We start from the raw sequence: 19,590 nt of genomic DNA on the forward strand, positions 1-19,590 counted from the left end.
CGCAGGGTCGAAACTGCATGATGAGGCAGTCGACAGGCCCCGGCCTCTCCTGCTGCTGTGGGAAGATGCCCCCCCGCCGGCCCCCGCCCCCCCCCCCCGGGGCTGAAGCTGCGGAGAAGATGGTCCAGGCCCTGACCTCCCACCCTCCGCTTCCCGTCCCCAAGCTCTGCTCTGCTCCCTGCCCACCTCTCCTCCCGGCCAGCCCCCTGCCTCCCCCCTCCCCAGCTCTGGACTCTTTTTCCTTTTTTCTACCCACCCACTGGGGGCGCCCCGGGGCTTCCCCCTCCCCGCCCTGGGGCCCCGCCCTGGCGAGCGCTGGCGGCTGTGGTTTCAGCTCTCTCGGGAGGGTGAGCTGAGCTCGCCTGCCTGGCCTCGGGCCTGCCGGGGCGCTGCTGGGTGCGGGGGGGCTTGGGCACCAGCGAGGCGTCTCCCTCCTGCTGTGAAGCCCCTAGAGACCCTAAGGCACAGAGAGGTGGCACTCCTCAGAGACTGCAAGTACAGACGGGCCCTGAAAGGTTTTGAGAACTGAAGAGGAACGTCAGGTAGGCCGCGGTGGTTTCAGACTAGGCTCTGCCAGCAGCTTGGGACCTTGGTCAAGTCACTTCCCCTTTCTGAGCCCTAGTCCTCCTGGCAGCAAAATGAGGGGTTTGCTAGGCCAGGGGTTTCCCAACGGTTTCCCCAGAGCACCCCACACCCCCTGTGTGGGAGGTTGAGTGACCTGCCCCACCCAAAGCTGCATTTTTTTTGGATGTAAATATTGGCCACTGGGCAAGATGTTGTGTAGAGAAAGGGGTGCGCTGTTAACACAAATGTTTTTGGACCGGGGGCTGTGGCCTCTCAGAGATCAGGAAGTCCCAGAGGGAAAGTCAGGGACAGTTGTGGTCCCTGTTCCTCCAAGAGATCCTGGTGCTCCGTCCTCTTGCTGCCCTCCCCGCTCCTGCTGGGCTGAGCTCCCGCGCTGGCGGCTGGTCTACTTGTACCCAGCTTCCAAACCTCTCTGGGCCCGGGCTTCAGCCAGCCCTCCTACCCCCACTCCTACTGGGAGAAGCAGATGCCTCTGACATCTCTGTCCCCACAGAGGTTCCAGCCAGAAGGAGCAGCCTCCTCCGCTTAGGATGGCCTCGCCCTCCAGCCCTCCCGCTTTCAGGCTCGAGACGTCAGATGGAGGCCAAGAAGATGGTGCCCAGGTGGACAAAGGAAAACTGGGCGGTGGTGCCGGGCCGCCCCCCATGGAGTCAGCATTCCAGGGCGAGGACCGGAACTTCTCGCCTCAGATCAAAGTGAACCTCAGCTTCCGAAAGGGGGCAGGTGCCAGGTGAGGCAGCAAGCGGGGCCGGGGGAGCCGGGGGCCTCACCGCCAGCAGTCAGACTGGGTGGCCTAGCCCAGCCCCAGTGCCCCTGTGCCACAGCCTTGGGGGTCCTGGCTCTGGCTCTGATGGCTCCTGGGCCTGACAGGCTGAACCCTGCTCTGCTCTCTGGGGTTGCTCCTTCCAGAACCTTCCCCATTCTTGGCCTTCTGTCTCCTGGGGTTGTGTTCTTCTTGTAGGGACATACTCTTTCACCTCCTGGCATGTCCCTTGTTGGTGCCGGCCCCTCCCCAGCCACAGTGCCTGCGGGGGGTGCTAGCAAGATCCACGCTCCAGTCCAAGAGAATCAAGGACATCTGGAAATGTCCCGGGTGTTCCCGGGCTCTGCTCCAAGGCTGGACCTGTTGCCCTGGGGTCGTGGACTCTGGGGATTGAGGACGGTGGCCTTCTGCTTGGAGCCACCTTCACTGTGACTTTCCCGTGATGTCTTCTAATTCAGACTGTGGGAGCCACTCTCGCGGGAGCGCCACCTCCGGTCCTGTGGGTGTGGGGGAAGGGTGCGCCTGGATCCCCGCAGTGTGAGGTCTGACATACGAGGCTGGAGAACCTGCATGGGCCAGGCAGCACTCTGCCAGGGAAGCCCCTCCCTCCCTGCTCATGCCTGGGACTCGGCCCCCAGCCTCGGCCTCCCAGCCCAGAGCCGCCTGTCCTGTTTGCGCTGCAGGACCGAGGTCAGGTTCAGACCAGGGCAGGAGAGGATGCTTGCAAGGCTTCTGGGAGCGGGGTCACCTGCCCGAGGCAGAACCGGCCCCTCGGTGCCCTTTGGTGCTTCAATCTGTGCTCCCGTTGGGCCTCCTATGCCAGGACCGTGATGCCTCCCTGTGACAGGAAGTGCTTTGTCCAAATAGCCACTCCCCCCCGCCAGACTGCCCACGGGACTCCCCAGTCAGCCGCGGTGACCTCTTGGTCACGTCGTGGCCGCATGGCCTGCTGGACGGATGATGCTGCGTCTGGCCAGGCAGCTTCCTGCCCTGTCAGTCACGCGATCATGGCTTAAAACATGACTGATCCCAATAACCCCCCCACTTATCAGAGCCCCCAACCCTCTCTTGGTTGATCCATTCCATGGCAGACCTGAGGGTCCCCGAAGCATCAAATAGTCCCCCCTTTCTTGTCCCTTCATATCTGCTGGTCGTGGTACCAGGAGTCCCAGGGGCGAGCCCAGGCGGGGACGCCCACCGCTGGATTCAGAGGGGCTACCAGCCCCTCCTGGGGCCTCTCCCGGAGGTGTGGCTTCTCAGGAAAATTCTGTGAGTGTCTGGTGTCCGCTCGGGACCCCACGTCTCTGAGAAACCTCCGTCTGTCCAGCCTGGAGTCTCCCTGGGGTTGGGAGTCGGGGTCTAGAGTTAGTTGAACAGCCAGCACCCCACACCCCGTGAGCTCTGCACCATGTGACTCTGGGAAAGGGACTCTACCTCCTTGTTTGTCTGATGGAGAAAACGGAGATTACTCACGCAGGGCAGAAGTGAGGGCCAAAGGGGCAGGTACTCCATTGTTCGTCCATAGATGGTTTCGGAGAGGACGTGGGGCTTTTCTTGGTGGAGGCCAGCGGCACGTACGGCCCCCAGCAGTCTGTGGGCACCTCCGGGAGCCCCGCCCCGCCCCAGAGCCCAGCTCAAGAGCCATGAGAGCTCCTGGGCTGAAACGGACCCACGAGCCTGTCGCGAGCAGCGGGGAACCTGGCGAATGGCAGGAGATGCGCGCGGTCAGGACGCGTGGCCCGGTGCCCCAGACGGGCCCCTCCTCCGGGCGTCTGAGCACTAGCCGTCCCCTTGGTCTGCCTGGGTGCGGAGAGGCTCTCAAAAGGGGCTCCCTGGGAAGCGGGACCTTCTGGGGGCCCGGGGCTCTCCTGCAGCGTCAGTCACAAACCACGTCCCCACAGGCAGCCAGACCCAAACCGCTTCGGCCGTGACCGGCTCTTCAGCGCGGTGGCCCGGGGTGTCGCCGAGGACCTGGTGGGGCTACCAGAGTACCTGCGCCGGACCAGCAAGTACCTCACGGACTCGGAGTACACAGGTAGGCCTGCTGCTTGGGCCAGAGCCGCCGTGTGCTGTGCCCAGACCAGGCTGCCGCTGGGAGGTGACCACAGCCAGCAGCTGAGGGGCGAGGAGGGGTGGTGTTCTAGCAGCCCTCCCGCCAGAACGACCGCAGGGCCCCGCCGACAGAGCGCAGGACAGCCCGCCCGCTCTCACACTCGCCGCACCGGCTCCCGGCCCGCCTCTGCCGCCCTCAGCCGCTTCAGTGGCCGAATGGATGGATATTCACGGCCTGCCTCGACGCAGCCTTTCCCTGTCTCTCTCTCTTTCTCAGTAACAGCATCGCTGAGACCTAATACACGTACCTTACACTTTATCCATCTCAGAGCATTCTCTGCCCCAAATCTAAATATCTGTATTGTTTGGGGATATCTGATTAGGAAAAGAACGTGTGTGCCTTCTAGAAGGTTCAAATAGGAATGAAATGTATAAAGCTGAGGGTAGAAACAGTCTGTCGTCCTGGACTCCTGAAAATGATTTGGGGTACATGTTTTCAAACTGTTTAAATACATTAGGCATATATTTACAGAAATGGGGTCATGCCGTTGATGAAAATACATAATGATGTGCTTGGAATGGGCTTTCCCCCAACTTAGTCCATTTCAGTACACAGGCCTCTAACTCAGTCACTGTAACAGCCTGCAGGGTTTCCCATCCTGTACATTTACCACAATTCACTTAACTAACCCCTTACTGGTGGCCATTTACGTTGCGTGTAGTTTTCGGCCTCAACACACTGTGTGCCAGGCTCTCTGTGGGCTAAGAATTTTGTATCTAATTCCATGTGATCCTTACAATAACCCTGGAATGGTCCCGTTTTACAGTGAGGAAAACTGAGGTTAAGAGAGGCCAAGGGGCTTTCCTGGTGGCGCAGTGGTTAAGAATCCGCCTGCCAATGCAGGGGACACGGGTTCGAGCCCTGGTCCAGTGGGCCACAACTACTGAGCCTGTGCTCTAGAGCCCATGAGCCACAACTGCTGAGCCCGCACACCACAACTCCTGAAGCCCGCGTGCCTAAAGCCCGTGCTCCGCAACAAGAGAAGCCACTGCAATGAGAAGCCCACTCACCGCAAGGAAGAGTAGCCCCCGCTCACCGCAACTAGAGAAAGCCCGCGCGCAGCAGCGAAGCCCCAGTGCAGCCAAAGATATAAATAAATAAACAGGAGGCCAAGTGACTTGCCCAGAGGAGACAGAGTCATTAAGTGGTAGAGCCACTTAAGAAATACTGCTCCAGGGCTTCCCTGGTGGTGCAGTGGTTAAGAATCCACCTGCCAATGCAGGGACACGGGTTCGAGCCCTGGTCCGGGAAGATCCCACACGCCGCGGAGCAACTAAGCCCGTGCGCCACAACTACTGAGCCTGCGCTCTAGAGCCCGCGAGCCACAACTACTGAAGCCCGTGCTCCTAGAGCCCGTGCTCCGCAACAAGAGAAGCCACCGTGACGAGAAGCCCGTGCACCACAATGAAGAGTAGCCCCCGCTCGCCGCAACTAGAGAAAGCCCGCGCGCAGCAATGAAGACCCAACGCAGCCATAAGTAAATAAATTTAAAAAAAAAGAAATACTGCTCCAAATGTTCTCGTGTAGACAGTGTTGCACACACGACCAACTCTGTCTTAGAAACTTAATTTCTAGGGCAGAAACTGTAGTCATACCTGTCGGTATTCTAACACCTGCTGGCTGGAGTCTTAACTCCCTGCAGCATGGCTGGGCTCCCTCCAGCCGGCCGGGGTACTTTGGGGCATGGGCTCACTGTACAGGCGGGTGGGTGGCCTGAGCACCGCGGTGCCCCCCCCCTCCTCCCACAGAGGGCTCCACGGGGAAGACATGCCTGATGAAGGCCGTGCTGAACCTTCGGGACGGGACCAACGCCTGCATTGAGCCGCTGCTGCAGATTGACCGGGACTCGGGCAATCCTCGGCCTCTGGTCAACGCCCAGTGCACAGATGAGTACTACCAAGGCCACAGCGCCCTGCACATCGCCATCGAGAAGAGGAGCCTGCCGTGTGTGAAGCTCCTGGTGGAGAACGGGGCCGACGTGCATGCCCGGGCCTGTGGCCAGTTCTTCCAGAAGAAGAGCCGAGAGATCGGCTTCTACTTCGGTGAGGAGCCTTCTTGGATAAACTGAGCTGCAGAGGGGGTAAGGCCTTGACCGAGGTCACAGGGTTAATGTGACCCTTAAACCCAGATCTGTCTGACCCTGAGGCTCAAGCTGCTAATAGCTCGGCCGCCTGCAAAAGCAGTCTGTCTTAAGAGGTGTTTTATCCTTGTCTGGCCAAGGCAGCTCACCACACATGAGCTCAGACCAGGGCAGGGGAACGGGGGCGTAGAACTGGTGCGTGAGGAGGCTCGACCAGACGGGGCCTGGAGAAAGGGGTGTCTGGGCCCCGGCGAAGCAAAGAGAAAGAGGTGGGGGGCGGGAACCCTGGTGGGCAGGCCCCCGTTCTGCTCCCTTAGGTGGTGAAGAGCTTTGGGCCCCTCTCCCTTGGGTCAGAGCCGGACAGAGCCACCTTGACTGGGGCCCCTAGGAGGCTGCGGGGCCCGGGGCCTTCTCCACTCACTGCGCCGGCCTGGGTGGGCCCGGGACCCCAAGGCAGCGCGCATCCCCTCCTGTGGGCGCCTGACCCGCCTCAAGGAGCTCCAGGGAGCGTGAGAAGCAGGCGGGTGGACTCTGGGAGGCCCGAGGCCCAAGCTGTCCCCTCGTCCCCCAGGCGAGATGCCCCTCTCTCTGGCCGCGTGCACCAAGCAGTGGGACGTGGTGACCTATCTCCTGGAGAACCCGCACCAGCCCGCCAGCCTGCAGGCCGCCGACTCGCTGGGCAACACGGCCCTGCACGCCTTGGTGATGGTTGCAGACAACTCGGCCGAGAACACGGAGCTGGTGACCCACATGTACGACGGGCTGCTCCAGGCGGGGGCCCGCCTCTGCCCCACGGTGCGGCTCGAGGACATCCCCAACCTGCAGGGCCTCACGCCCCTGAAGCTGGCCGCCAAGGAGGGCAAAATTGAGGTGAGTGGCCAGCCCCCCTTTCCAGGAAGCAGCAGGATTCAACCCGGGATTTCTGCAGGAAGAGCCTGGGGTGGTGCCTAGCTCAGGACCGTTTCAGCGTGCACCTCTCCTGTGTGTGTGTTTATGGATAAATTATATGTGAGCTACACAATGACTATATTACATTTTAAAACAGGGATTTTATTTTACTTATTTATTTTCTCTTGGCTGCGCAGCTTACAGAATCTCAGCTTCCTGATCAGGGGTCCAACCCAGGCCACGGCAGTGAAAGCGCCAAGTCGTAAACACTGGACCACCAGGGAACTCCCAGGGATTGTTTTCTTAAGTCACTTGGGTTTCTTCATTAGGAGACCGTCTTCTCATGTTCTTTGCTCTCAGGTTTTCTTCGTATTGATGGCTAAGTGTTCTTGATGGTGAACGTATCATCGTTTTGTTTACTATAACAGTTGCAAATTTTTCTCCCAGTTCAACATTACAGAATTTTTTATGGCATTTTTTGCGACAGAATTTTTACATTTTTATGTATCCAAGTGTTATTATCTTTTCCTTGGTTTTGCTATTGCTTAATTCCTTCTACAAGGTTTTAAAACTTTGTGTGTGTGTGTGCATGTGTGCACGTGAGTGTGTATATTCCATATCCATATTTGCTTCCAGACTTTTCTTTCGCAGTTTGATTTTTAATGCCTAAAACTTTGATTTATCTGAAAGTTATAGGTTACTCTTATAAAGAGTAAGCACGAGGGACTTCCCTAGTGGTCCAATGGTTAGGACTCTTTGCTTTCATTGCCGAGGGCCCGGGTTCAATCCCTGGTTGGGGAACTAAGAGCCGCTCGGCAAAAAAAAAAAAAAAAAAAAGCATGATCCAGCTTTACTTTTTTCCCAAACGACTTTCCTGTTGTCTGATCCTTATTATTAGGGGAACTTACAACCCACACAGCTGACACAGGGCCCAATGCTCAGAACACAGGTATTTTTTTTTTTTTTTTTTTTTTGTGGTATGCGGGCCTCCCCCCGCTGCGGCCCCTCCCGCCGCGGAGCACAGGCTCCGGACGCGCAGGCCCAGCGGCCACGGCCCACGGGCCCAGCCGCTCCGCGGCACGCGGGGCCCTCCCAGACCGGGGCGCGAACCCGGCCCCTCTGCATCGGCAGGCGGACGCGCAACCACTGCGCCACCAGGGAAGCCCTAGGTATTTTTAACGGTTAAGTTAAAAATAAACATAAGCGGAAGATTTATGTTTTTTTCCTGCCCTCCAAGGTCCCTGGGGTGTGGGTACCTCTCTTTGCCATCTAGAGGCATGACTGTGTGGCCTATGGAAGCCACTCCCCAATCTGGGAAGCCTCCCCACCATTCCTCATTTGTAAAACCAAACTGCTTCTGGACCTGTCCGGGTTAGTGGTGGCTTCTAGTCTGTTGAAAGCTCTAGACTCTGGCCACAAACGTGCACACACGTGTGTAGCTGGTAGCCTCTGATCTCATGGGGCCTTAAGGACCCTTGGATTGGGGGTCCCTCGGCCATATGCGCGTCCAGGAAAGAGGCATCGGGGCAGGAGTGCGGGAGGAAGAGGCAGGCTGGTACAGGCGGGTGGGTGGGAGTGTCTACGTGGTGGCTCAGTGCGCATGGACCTGTGTGAGAGTTCATACCATGGACCTGTGTGAGAGTTCATACGCGCAAGGGCCCGTGGGTGCAGGGCGTGTTCGCGTGTCCGGGCAGTGCGCGGCTCTGTGCACGCCACGCTCACGTGCCGGCCCTGTAGATTTTCAGACACATCCTGCAGCGGGAGTTCCTGGGGCCGTGCCAGTCGCTGTCCCGCAAGTTCACGGAGTGGTCCTACGGGCCTGTGCGGGTGTCGCTGTATGACCTGGCCTCTGTGGACAGCTGGGAGGAGAACTCAGTGCTGGAGATCATCGCCTTTCATTGCCAAAGCCCGGTGAGCCTGCTTCACCCCGAGGGCGGGGGTGTGCGTAGGGGGCCTGGCAGAGCTCCCTGCAAGGTCCACAGTTCGGGGCTGCCTGCAGGACCGCCCCTAGCCTTTAACCGAGCAGTCGGGGTGTGGCTGCACGTGCGAACCCGGCCGCTGGGCACACGCTTACCATGGACCTGTGTGAGAGTTCATACGCGCAAGGGCCCGTGGGTGCAGGGCGTGTTCGCGTGTCCGGGCAGTGCGCGGCTCTGTGCACGCCACGCTCACGTGCCGGCCCTGTAGATTTTCAGACACATCCTGCAGCGGGAGTTCCTGGGGCCGTGCCAGTCGCTGTCCCGCAAGTTCACGGAGTGGTCCTACGGGCCTGTGCGGGTGTCGCTGTATGACCTGGCCTCTGTGGACAGCTGGGAGGAGAACTCAGTGCTGGAGATCATCGCCTTTCATTGCCAAAGCCCGGTGAGCCTGCTTCACCCCGAGGGCGGGGGTGTGCGTAGGGGGCCTGGCAGAGCTCCCTGCAAGGTCCACAGTTCGGGGCTGCCTGCAGGACCGCCCCTAGCCTTTAACCGAGCAGTCGGGGTGTGGCTGCACGTGCGAACCCGGCCGCTGGGCACACGCTTGCTCCACACGGGCCGCTCCCACCCGACACGGGGGTCACACCGGGGTCCCGGTGGCTACCACTGGGGGCCTCTCTGTTGACCAGCACCTGCTCTGGACTGGTCACTCCACAGCCACGAGGGTGGGGTGGCGGCCGGCGGGGAGGGGTCGTTCGGGGCTCCGCACCCTCTCCGCTCTCCCCTGGTACCTCCACATGGACTTGCTGAACGCGCCTCTGGCTCTCGCCTTCCCATCCCAGCACCGGCACCGAATGGTGGTTTTGGAGCCGCTGAACAAACTGCTGCAGGCGAAGTGGAATCTGCTCATCCCCAGGTTCCTCTTCAACTTCCTGTGTTACTTGACCTACGTGTCCATCTTCACCGCTGTCACCTACCACCAGCCTGCCCTGGACAAGGCAAGGCAGGGAGGGGCACATCCTGGGGAGGCCGCCTGGAAACAATCCTGGCAGAAGATGGCGCAGGGATTACAACCCCGTCCTGCAAACGCTGACCCGAGGCCTGGCCGCTTGGTGGTCCGCCCATGGCGCTTACACAGCTGGTCGTGATGTGGAAGTAACAACGTAGTAGTAACAACAGCAATAATAGTACTTACTGAGTGTGCAGCACACGTGAGAAAGTGTTCAAGTGATTGACGACGTGTGTTAATGTATTTAATTAATTTCACAACAACCCTCTGAGATGATGAACTCTCATCATCGCCAGTTTGCAGTTGAGGGAAGGAAGGCACAGAGAGTTTAAGGGACTTACCCAGGGTCACACAGGCTGTGAGTGGTGGACTTGGGACCTGAACCCAGGGAGTCTGGCTCCAGAGCCCATGTTCGCTCTGCCGCTTGGGGGGCCTCCCCAGAGCTCTCACGAGGAATGGGCCCCCAGCCTCGCTCTCAGCGGGGAGCTGCTGCGGGGGGACCCCAGGCCCGACCCGAGTGTGTCTTCGTGCAGGCCTTCCTCCCGCTGGAAGTGACCGCTGGGAACTCCATGCTGCTGCTGGGCCACATCCTGATCCTGGTCGTGGGGGCCAACATCCTCATGGGCCAGGTGAGGGCTCCTCCCATCCCCCAGCCCAAACCTGGGATTCTGCTACAAGCAGCCTGGGAGTGAGTTCACCACAGTCCCTCCTTTCCGGGAAGCTGAACCCCACACCTGGCCCCATCCTGGCCAGCCTCAGGGCAGCTGAGGGCCGAGGGTTCTGGCCTTGCGTTTGGGCTGGGTACCCTCCCTGCTGTGCTTTCTGGGGTGCCCACGGGGCAGCAGATGTCTCCTGTGATTCCTTGGCAGTGCCGGCTCTGCTCCCCTGGGAACGGAGCTGGAAGGCCCCGACCCCAGGTCCCCGGCTCAGTCCTCACCTGGGGAGCACAGAAGGGTGGCGGCAGGGGGAACTCAGCCCAGTGCCTGCAGCACGGCCTCTTCAGGGCAACATGCTGCCAGCTTGCAGGAGACAGGCCGGGCCGTGGCACTGAGGCTCTCTGAGCGAGTCTTTGAGGGCGGGCAGGACTTGGGCACCCAGGCCAGGTTGGCTGGAGCACCCGGCGGTCCCTGTGAGGCCGGGCGGGGGAAGGGAAAGGAGCCTCTTTCACCATATGGAGTATGAGTCCTCCACCTGGATCCACAGGGAGACGGGAGGCCCCTGGCATTGTCTGGGTGTCTGCACTTTTTGGAGACAGGGTCCAGACTTCCTCGGCTATCAGCAGGACTCATGAGCACCCCCAAAATTCAAAGCTGCCGCCCGAGCCCCTGAGGTGGTCCTGGCGAGACTTTTACCAGCAGGCCGGCCGGTGGCCCTGAGGGCAGCGGGGCTGCTTGTGGCCTGGAGACCAGGTGTCACGGCCTGTCCTCCTTCCCCCGCAGCTGTGGTACTTCTGGAGGCGCCGTCTGTTCATCTGGATCTCGTTCATGGACAGCTACTTTGAAATCCTCTTGTACGTGTGGCCTCACTCCTCCTCCCCTGTCTCCTGCCTGGGAGAGGGCACCAGGCGGGCTTTGGGGGTGAGGCCCCTGGGCCCGGGAGCTCCGGGAGGCTGGGAGCAGCTCACAGGCCAGACTCCGGAGTCGGGCTGCTGTCCGGTCCGGGTCCTGAGCATGATGCTCGCATCGACCGAGCCCTCGCTCTGCACCAGTGGAGCCCGAAGTCTTTACGTGCGTGTCTCCCTGAATCCCCGCCGACACTCTCCGAGCCGGGCGTCATTACTGTTACCCCCGTTGTACGGGGGAGGGAACTGAGGCCCACGGGGGTTGAATGCCTTGCCCGAGGTGGAGGTCAGCGTGCTTGGATCCAGTCCCAGACGGAGGCGGACCTTCTCATCTCTGAGACCGTGGAGGGAGAGGCAGCAGGGGTCAGCGCTGGCGACAGCAGGCCTGCGAGCTGACCCCGCCCTGCCTCCACGCAGCCTGGTCCAGGCGCTGCTCGGCGTGCTGTCCCAGGTGCTGTGCTTCCTGGCCATCGAGTGGTACCTGCCCCTGCTCGCGTGCTCGCTGGCGCTGGGCTGGCTGAACCTGCTGTACTACATGCGCGGCCTGCAGCACACGGGCATCTACAGTGTCATGATCCAGAAGGTGAGAGGCAGGGGTGGCCCCGTGCAGCCAGGCGGGGCAGGGCTGGACACCGCACCCCGGGGGGCTCCTTGTGGGCCCCGCAGGCAGGTGCCTCCCCCAGGCTGAGCCACCCACCGGCCCGTGCCTTCTAGGTCATCCTGCGGGACCTGCTTCGCTTCCTCCTGGTCTACCTAGTCTTCCTTTTCGGCTTCGCTGTAGGTAAAGGCCCCCCGTCCCCTACCCACTCCCTGCCCCGCCCCGGAGGCTGCCCGCTGGTCTCCCCCGGCTGAGGACCCCCTGCCTATGTCCTCAGCACTGGTGAGCCTGAGCCGGGAGGCCCAGGGCCCCGGGGCCCCTGCGGGCTCCAGCAGCACGGAGATGGCGGGAAAGGGGGACAAGGAGGGCCACGCGGCCCCGTACGAGGGCGTCCTGCACGCCTCCTTGGAGCTGTTCAAGTTCACCATGGGCATGGGCGAGCTGGCCTTCCAGGCCCAGCTGCGGTTCCGCGGGGCGGTGCTGCTGCTACTCCTGGCCTACGTGCTGCTCACCTACGTTCTGCTGCTCAACATGCTCGTCGCCCTCATGAATGAGACCGTCAACAGCGTGGCCAGCGACAGCTGGAGCATCTGGAAGCTGCAGGTGCCCGGCGAGGTGCCCCGTCCCCTCCGGTGTTCTGGGCCCGGCAGGGGTGCGCAGGGCCCACCGAGCTGGGCCCCCGAGCCGGTCCGGCCCTCACGGGGCCTCCCTTGTCCACTCCTTCCCGCGCAGGGCTGACGTGAGGCTGCAGTGGGGCCCGAGGGCGGTGCCTGGCGCCCAGTAGGTGCTCAGGTGTGTCAGTCACCGTCATCGTTAGCATTAAGTGCTTCCTGAGAGCCTAGTGCAGGGCTAGGCACAGTTCCAGGCGCTAAAGACCCGGCGGAGAACAAGACGGAGACCCCGCCCTCACACAGCCCCCTTCTGTGTTCGTCGCTTGTTCCGTGGGGCTGGCTTGGTGGACAAGGCAGGCGGGATGTGCGAGCCTGGAGCTGGCCCAGCCTGCAGGAGCTGGGGGAGCAGGGGCTCGGGTAGCGGGGGGCTGATGTGACACCTGCCTGCCGTGGAAGCAAGAGCTGCTTCTTGACTGGGGAGGGTCGGGGGTGGGCCTAGGCAGTTGGTGCAGGGAGAACCTCACCCGGGGGGGCTGGACTGTGGGACCAAGTCACCGTTGACCTCGGGCAAGCCCCTTATCTTCTCTGAGCCTCGCCTGCAAAGTTCTGTGCCCGCCCGCTTGTGTGATAGCAGCAGGCACATGTGACGTTCCATAGCCGGTGGAATTCCAGAACCTGTAACGATGCAATTGCAAGGAACTGTAGGGCGCTCGTCACATGCTGACTTCCCAGCAACCACTCAAGGCCTGCTGGCCTCAGTCTGTTAAGTGGGGAAAGAGACTGAGAGGGATGCAGGGCCTGACACCACGTAGGTAGTCAAACCTCGGGGCTGGATGCAAATCCATGCACTTAGCAGATGCTGAGTTCTACTGTAAAGTGCTGGCCACTCTGTCTGATGTATCCTTTGTCCCCAGAAAGCCATCTCTGTCCTGGAGATGGAGAACGGCTACTGGTGGTGCAGGAGGAAGAAGAAGCGGGCAGGCGTGAGACTGACAGTTGGCACCAGGCCGGACGGTCGCCCCGACGAGCGCTGGTGCTTCAGGTGAGTGGAGAGGCTGGGGGGCGGCCTGAGGACCGCTGAAAACCAGGCGACAGCGGCTACGGGTCAGGTCTGGTGGGAAAGGCAGGGCCTCGGAGCACCAGGGGCCTCCGCCCTGGACAGGCGAGGTCAGCCATGCTGGATCTCAGGCCCGGCCTCCACTGGCTGCTCTTCGTGTCTGGTCACCTTCCTGTCCCACTGACTGAAACTGGAGGTCCCTCCCCAGTGGTCCCTGACCGACGCCTTCTGGTCTGAAATGGGGCACAGTTAGGAGGCCAAGAAGCCAGAGGCATCCTCGGGTTAGAGCATGCTAAGCTTGCCCTGGCTGGTCTGCTCTGCCCTCCCAAGGCCCCCATCCTGACCACGGAGGCTACAACCCTTCCGCGGAGAGCAGACGCTCCCATGGGGGCGGGAACCTGGTGACAAGTGCACGGCCAGCAACGCACTTTCCTGAGGTAGCAGCCAAGCAAGGGCGGCGGGTCTTAGTCACGTGGAGTAGCCGTGAAAGGGCCCCAGAACCTGGGAACACACAGATCCAGCTGATCTAAACTCGTCTCTGGATGCTGGGGGCAACCCAGGTCGCCGTGAACAGCCAGAGGGGACAGACGCCTGTTCCCCCCGGTTGGGCGCCTGGCCGGGGCGCTGGTCTGAGAGCCGAGAGGACGGGGCTCGCGGGGGCTGCTGGGTGGCCCAGTGTCCCGTGGAGGGAAGCTCCGTCCTCCTCCCAGCCCTGGTGTGCGCCCCTCGGGGGCCCCTCTCCTGGGGCCGAGCGCTCCGCCGCCTCGGCCTCCTGGAGCCTCACAGCTGCCCTGTGGCCCGCAGGGTGGAGGAGGTGAACTGGGCTGCGTGGGAGCAGACGCTGCCCACGCTGCGTGAGGAGCCCTCGGGGCCAGGCGGCCCTGGTGAGTAGCTGTGGAGGGTGTGTGTGCGCGCGCGCGCGTGTGCGCCTTAAGGGTTTGCCCCTTAAAGCGGCGCTTCCCCCCTCCCGCCCCCGTCGCCTGGGAAACCGGCTCTTGGGCACCCTCCCCTCCCTCCTCCGGGCGGCCTGGGCGGAACGGCCAGCAGGGGGACAAGTTAGGGAGGCCCCCCCACCCCCACCGGCCAGCCTCGCTGCTGCCACACCGCTGAGAGGCCACTTCCTCCGCCTTTGCCCCCGTCAGGCCCGCGTCCCCTCCATTCTAGCGTGGCGCTGGCCCCCTCCACCCCGACTCCTTCGCCCCCTCCACGCCCGGCAGGCGCCCACCTCAAGTCTTCGTCCCCCCTCCTCTCCTTTCTCGTGCTCTTTCCCACCCCTCCACTTGCCGTGGCCACCCGAGACCCTGTACGTGAGTCTCCTCCGGCCGCCCGGGCTCCTGGGTCCCTGACCGCGGCCCTCACTAAGCGACAGCTTTCCTGCGCACCCGGCTCTGTGTCGCCATTCCTCCGAGTCCCGCCGTCCCATCGTCCCATCCCTGCAAGACTCGGAAAGTCCCCTTGTCCCTCATCTTGCCCCAAGCCACCCCGCCTCCCTGCCGGAGCCTTGTACGTCGGCCTGCCCCTCCTGGCCCAGGCCGGAGGCCTTGCGGGTCTCCCCCTCCCCCGGTGCTGAGTGTCCTCGGGACCTCCGGTGGCTGAGGCCCCGCCGCCGGCCGCTCTGCCCTGCGCCTCACCTCTCCCACGTCTGCACCACGGGGGGGCTGCTTAGCTGGCACCCAGACCCCAGACAAGGCTTTAGGTCCAGGCTCGTCCTACTCCAATCCCTCGTACGTAGACAAAAACTACACACAGCCGCACCACACACCGCCTCCCACTCCCTGGCAGGCCGCACCCCTCCCCCGGGGTCAAGACCCAGAGCCGTTGTCCAGCCCCTTCCCCGCACCTCCCTCCATGTGCTCATCGTCCCGTCCCTTCCTTACCTGGGCTCTTGTCTCTGTACCCACCGGTGGCGGGTGTGTGTGTGTGTCTCGTGTGTGTGTGTGTGTCTCGTGTGTGTGTGTGTGTGTCTCCTCTCTCCTCTGAGCACCTGCCGCTCCCCTTCCTCTGGCTCCTCAGCACATCATCTCGGCTGTTCTGGTTTCTAACACAAAGGCCTGTCACCTGCAGGGACTTTCAGCTCCTGGGAGGAGGTCCCTGACTGGCACCTGGCAGGGGTTCAAGAGATGCTTGCGGAAGCAGGGAGGCAGGAGAGGGACTGCTGGGGACCCCGAGGCTGCTGTCCCCTGGCATGATGTGCTTTCATGGCTGTGGCTTCCTCCTGTTTCCCTGGTGCCTGCGTCCTGGGGACACTCCCTTCCTCCCATTCACAGGCGCCCTGAAGAACCCAGCCCTGGCCTCCCAATCCAGCCAGGACAGTGCCGTGGAGGAAGACCATGTGCCCCTCCAGCTCCTTGAGTCCCACTGATGCAGCAGGGGGCCGGGAGGACAGAGCACGGAATGTTTCCAGCCCCACCTACTGGCTCTGGGACCTCAAGGGACTTTGGTGGCAAAAATAAGTAATTTTTTGTGGCTAGCTCTCCTGGAAACATTAGTTGAGTAAAGGTACTGGGCCCCTGGGCTTCCCTGGTGGCGCAGTGGTTAAGAATCCATCCGCCTGCCAATGCAGGGGACACGGGTTCGAGCCCTGGTCCGGGAAGACCCCATATGCCGCGGAGCAACTAAGACCGTGCGCCACAACGGTCTCTAGAGCCCACATGCTTCAACTACTGAAGCCTGCATGCCTAGAGCCCGTGCTCCGCAACAAGAGAAGCCACCGCAATGAGAAGTCCACACACCGCAACGAAGAGTAGCCCCCGCTCATTGCAACTAGAGAAAAGCCCGCGCACTGCAACAAAGACCAACGCAGCCAAAAATAAAAAAGAATTAAAAAAAAAAAAAAAAGGTACTGGGCCCCTGAGCTGGTCGGCGTCTGCATGTCTCTGTGAGCTCACGTCTGTGTCTGGGGCCGGGCTGCTTCCGCCCTCTCCTGGGCACAGGGACCCTCACCTACCGCCCCACAGCTGCCCTCTTCGGGGTGCAGGCAGCTAGCCGAGGCGCTGTGCCTGCTGTCACCGCAGACGCGAGGTGGTGGATACCAGCAAGCACAGCCGCCTGTCCTTCCTCTCCCACAGCCTCCAGACACCCCTTAAAGCCACCCCAGGACGTCTCTCAAAGCCTTTGCGCTCCTGGGCTTACTTAGTTCAGGCTGTGGATTATTGCCTCCTCTCCCCGCTGGCTTCCTGCGCAGTTCCCACCCTTCCAAGCCAGAGGGACCGTCCTGAGACACAAGGGCAACAAGTTACCCCCGTCTCTGAAGGCTTGAGAGGCTCCCGGCGCCCACGGGGGCCCTAGCTGGCATCCCCAGCCCTCCGCGGTTTTGCAGACGCCTCCTGCTCTCCTTGGCACCTGCAGTATATCCTTCGCGCAGGATGGTGGACCTCGTGTGTGTCTGACTCCTAGGCTTGGCTCTCCCTAGAAGCCTCCCCTCCCTCCATTAAAATGCTAGGCTTATCTCTGAAACCAGCTCAAAAACCTATGTCCTCACTACCGCCTTTCCAGTTTTCACCCTTAGGATACTGTGTGTTCGTAAGACGCGCGTGCACGGGTTGAATGTTTTTTAAGTGGCAAGAGCCGAGCCTGTTCCCACGCTGGGACGGAGGGAGGTTTCGCCGCTGGTGAGACGGGGCACAGCTGGAGAAGTCCCGAGGGAGAGAGGACGGAGGAAGGAGACTGAGGAGGGGGATAGGAGCGCAGGGGGCTGGAGAGGCTCGTGCTGGGCGAGCAGACGGCACCGCCCCACAGGGCCAGGAGCAGCTACGGTGTGTGCACACTTGCCGCGCGCCCAGGCTCTGCAGGGTTTCAAGGGCGTGATCGCACGTGATGCGCAGAACCGACGTCTGCGGCCTCGGTCGCTCCACCTTCCAGAGGAGCAACCGGAAGCTCACGACGGCGGACTCTTTGCTCGGGACGACCCGGAGGCGGGGCGGCCAGGCGGCGGGGCGGCGGGAGAGTCTCCAAGCGGCAGGCGCGCACTGGACCTGCGCACGCGCGCTGGGGCTCGCTGCGCCCCTGTGACCCAGAATTCCACGGCCTCGGAAGAGACCATGGGCTCTGCAGGAGGGGGGAGTCCGAGGGCGGCGCCTGCACCATCGGAAGTTCCGTGAGTCTTTTGCCATAATCCCCCTCCCTTCTGTGAGGGGTGGGATGTTCCGACTGCTTAAGAGTCTGGGACGGCTGTTGTGGGGCCTTTCCACTGTAGGTATTGGGCGGCTGGTGCTGAGTTCCTCTAGGCCGGTCCGCGGGCCGCAAGGGCGAGGGAGCCAGAGCTTTTCTAATTTCTCGAACGATGTCCTCGGGGAGCCTAACTGGAGGGCGGCGGGCGGCTGCGTCCACGCGGGCCTCGGGGCGGGCGCCGTGGCCTTGTGTCCGAATTTGGCGGCCGAGGCCCGAGGACCGCGTGCGTCTTCGTCCGGCCGGGCAGCCGCCGTCTCGGGATCCCTGACCCCCGGCTCGCCGCTGGGAGTGAGCACCCCCCGAGAGAGCTAGGTAAGCGGGGCTGCCTGCACTCTAGGGCGCGGCACGACGTTCGTAGTGGGGCCGCAAGGGAGGCTTGCTCGGCTATCCTGATGATTCCGTAGCAATTGCCGTCAGACGCGGGGACTGACGATTTCTACGCCTATCCGACCGCAGTCGCTGACACCTGACGCTTTACGTTACTGTAGCTGCCAGAGTCTGTCCTAAATGCACGCCCTAATCCTTGTTTCAGAGGGCAGACACACTCGCTTTTGGAGACGGGAGCAGCATCCCTACCCGAGGTTAAGAGCCAGTCAGGGTAAGGATTAATACGTATTGTAAGTTAGCCGTGTCGGTCTTGCAACTTTAAATGCACTGATAACTGCCTGGTGTCTTATCCCTGTTGTCGTTTTCATGCATTTGACATAATTATGCCCTGCCTCGTTGCATAACTGCAACGGTTAGGAGGTTGCGGCCCCTAGTTATGTCTAAACCGCATCTGTATTCAGAAACGGATGCCTTAAGGCGGTTTTAGCCGAAGCCCAGGTCTCTGGGGCGGTACTTTGGTGAGGTGCTTGGCTGCTCTGATGAAATCACTAATAGGAAGTGCCGTCAGAAGCGATAACTGACGATACCAGTTCCTGACTGACTGCAGTCACGCGTCCTCACCAGTAGCTGGTGCCCGGGAGTAAGCTGGTCTGGACTGTGACCCATAATCTCTCTTCACTCAGGTTGCAAGTTCGTGAAGGGTGGCCAGCGCGTGATCACCAACAGCTGGGTATGGGAGCCCGAGCACAGGCCTGCTCCGAGGTAAGCTACCTTTGGGCTCTGGAGAGGTTCGTGGTTGAGGAGGCCTAGCTGTTGAGTTGATTGATGTGAAGTTGCTACTGGACCAGATACTGGCAGTGTTGTCCGGCTGACCTAATACCTTGTGTCGGTGCAGCCCTTGAGCATTATTGAGAGAATATCTGAGAATGCTTTTGGTTCGGGATGTCCGGACCAGACTGCTGAGTGAGCCCAGGAGTTCCTTTTGATGTCATGGCTGTATAGTCCCGAGCAAACTGCTTATCTGCTCTGAGGTGCTATGAAAATTGACAGCCTTAGGTCTGTTTGCAATAACGTGACTGAACGGAGGTGAAAACAGTGGGAACTGCCTCCAGTCGCTTTTGGCATCTGCTGTCTGTCCATGGGTGCCTCGTTCATCCCGCCAGGTTTGGAGCACTGAAGAGTGGGATCGGCGCAGCAGAGTTCTAAAGCGGGCGGCGGTGACGGCAGCACCCCAGCCCGAGAAGAGGTAAGATTTGGTCTGCACAGTGACCCCCCCACGGTAGAATGGAGAGGCAGCTAGTTTTGTTGAAATGGATTTGCAGAAAAGGATATCAAATGATGAAATCACCTAAAAAAGCTGGAATTACCGGCAGATTGTGTGGTGGTGAACCTACGGTTTTCTGAAGATATCTTTTAGGCTGTGAATGACTGTTCTTGGAGTATAAAGTGAGATTAACTGATACTTGGTTTCCTTGCAGGCTGTGCTGCAGCAGGGGCAGAATTTTTTGAAGTCCAAAGGACCAGGCGTGGCCAACAACTTGGACCCTGAAAACCTAGGCCTCCCACGTTTGGTGTAGAAACGCTCACCTTGTGCTGAGTATCAGAGGGCCATTCTTACCAATGAGAGAGCCAAGAAATGGATTTGGCAACCTTCTTCTGGGACCGCGTGGACTGGCACTTCTGGTGTCACTAAATTCATGAGCTTTCTTGTACGGTCCCTTAACCAAAAGGAGCTTTTGTACTTTTAAATATTGTATAAATGTGTTCTTGGGTGAGAGCCTGAGGTTTCTGAACTGGAAGCTTCCTGAAATTTGTATCTCCATGCAGTTGACCATAAACAATGTAATAAAAGTATGGCCTTTGGTATTGGTTCTTACAAATGTGTATTTGAAGAAAAAGTCCAGTTTGACCA

The 19,590-nt window shown here is 60.8% G+C and overlaps 1 protein-coding gene and 3 non-coding genes across 5 annotated transcripts; all 4 read left to right on the plus strand.

Annotated features, from left to right (window-relative positions):
• Positions 1 to 758: 758 nt before the first annotated feature.
• TRPV2 (transient receptor potential cation channel subfamily V member 2) lies at positions 759 to 19,532 on the plus strand. 2 transcript variants are annotated; one of them, XM_055090232.1, is made up of 18 exons: positions 759 to 1,315; positions 3,250 to 3,383; positions 5,210 to 5,503; positions 6,113 to 6,411; positions 8,167 to 8,340; positions 9,188 to 9,343; positions 9,888 to 9,983; positions 10,794 to 10,864; positions 11,333 to 11,498; positions 11,630 to 11,696; positions 11,791 to 12,116; positions 13,039 to 13,166; positions 13,986 to 14,065; positions 15,449 to 17,277; positions 17,884 to 17,949; positions 18,362 to 18,440; positions 18,842 to 18,924; positions 19,157 to 19,532. In XM_055090232.1, the coding sequence occupies exons 1-14, from the start codon at positions 1,116 to 1,118 to the stop codon at positions 15,541 to 15,543; spliced, it is 2,286 nt and encodes a 761-aa protein (XP_054946207.1). In that variant the 5' UTR covers positions 759 to 1,115; the 3' UTR covers positions 15,544 to 17,277; positions 17,884 to 17,949; positions 18,362 to 18,440; positions 18,842 to 18,924; positions 19,157 to 19,532. The 2 variants fall into 2 exon arrangements, 1 of the variants encoding a protein (XP_054946207.1); XR_008619187.1 differs by lacking the exons at positions 759 to 1,315; positions 3,250 to 3,383; positions 5,210 to 5,503; ... (9 more) ...; positions 13,986 to 14,065; positions 15,449 to 17,277 and adding an exon at positions 17,359 to 17,663.
• On the plus strand, positions 17,737 to 17,803 carry LOC112066056 (small nucleolar RNA SNORD49). The gene has a single exon (XR_002892415.1). It is a non-coding gene; the product is annotated as a small nucleolar RNA SNORD49 (small nucleolar RNA).
• On the plus strand, positions 18,211 to 18,281 carry LOC112066055 (small nucleolar RNA SNORD49). The gene has a single exon (XR_002892414.1). It is a non-coding gene; the product is annotated as a small nucleolar RNA SNORD49 (small nucleolar RNA).
• LOC112066008 (small nucleolar RNA SNORD65) lies at positions 19,012 to 19,084 on the plus strand. The gene has a single exon (XR_002892371.1). It is a non-coding gene; the product is annotated as a small nucleolar RNA SNORD65 (small nucleolar RNA).
• Positions 19,533 to 19,590: the final 58 nt, after the last annotated feature.

This window comes from Physeter macrocephalus, chromosome 14 (genome assembly GCF_002837175.3).
Source record: "Physeter macrocephalus isolate SW-GA chromosome 14, ASM283717v5, whole genome shotgun sequence".
NCBI lineage: Eukaryota > Metazoa > Chordata > Mammalia > Artiodactyla > Physeteridae > Physeter > Physeter macrocephalus.

Bases quoted from the DNA above. Each gene is read 5' to 3' on its own strand.
- TRPV2 (XM_055090232.1), top strand. From the start codon at position 1,116: ATGGCCTCGCCCTCCAGCCCTCCCGCTTTCAGGCTCGAGACGTCAGAT. The intron at 5,504-6,112 runs GTGAGGAGCCTT...CTCGTCCCCCAG, and splicing joins AGAGATCGGCTTCTACTTCG to GCGAGATGCCCCTCTCTCTG. The intron at 14,066-15,448 runs GTGAGTAGCTGT...TCCCATTCACAG, and splicing joins CTCGGGGCCAGGCGGCCCTG to GCGCCCTGAAGAACCCAGCC.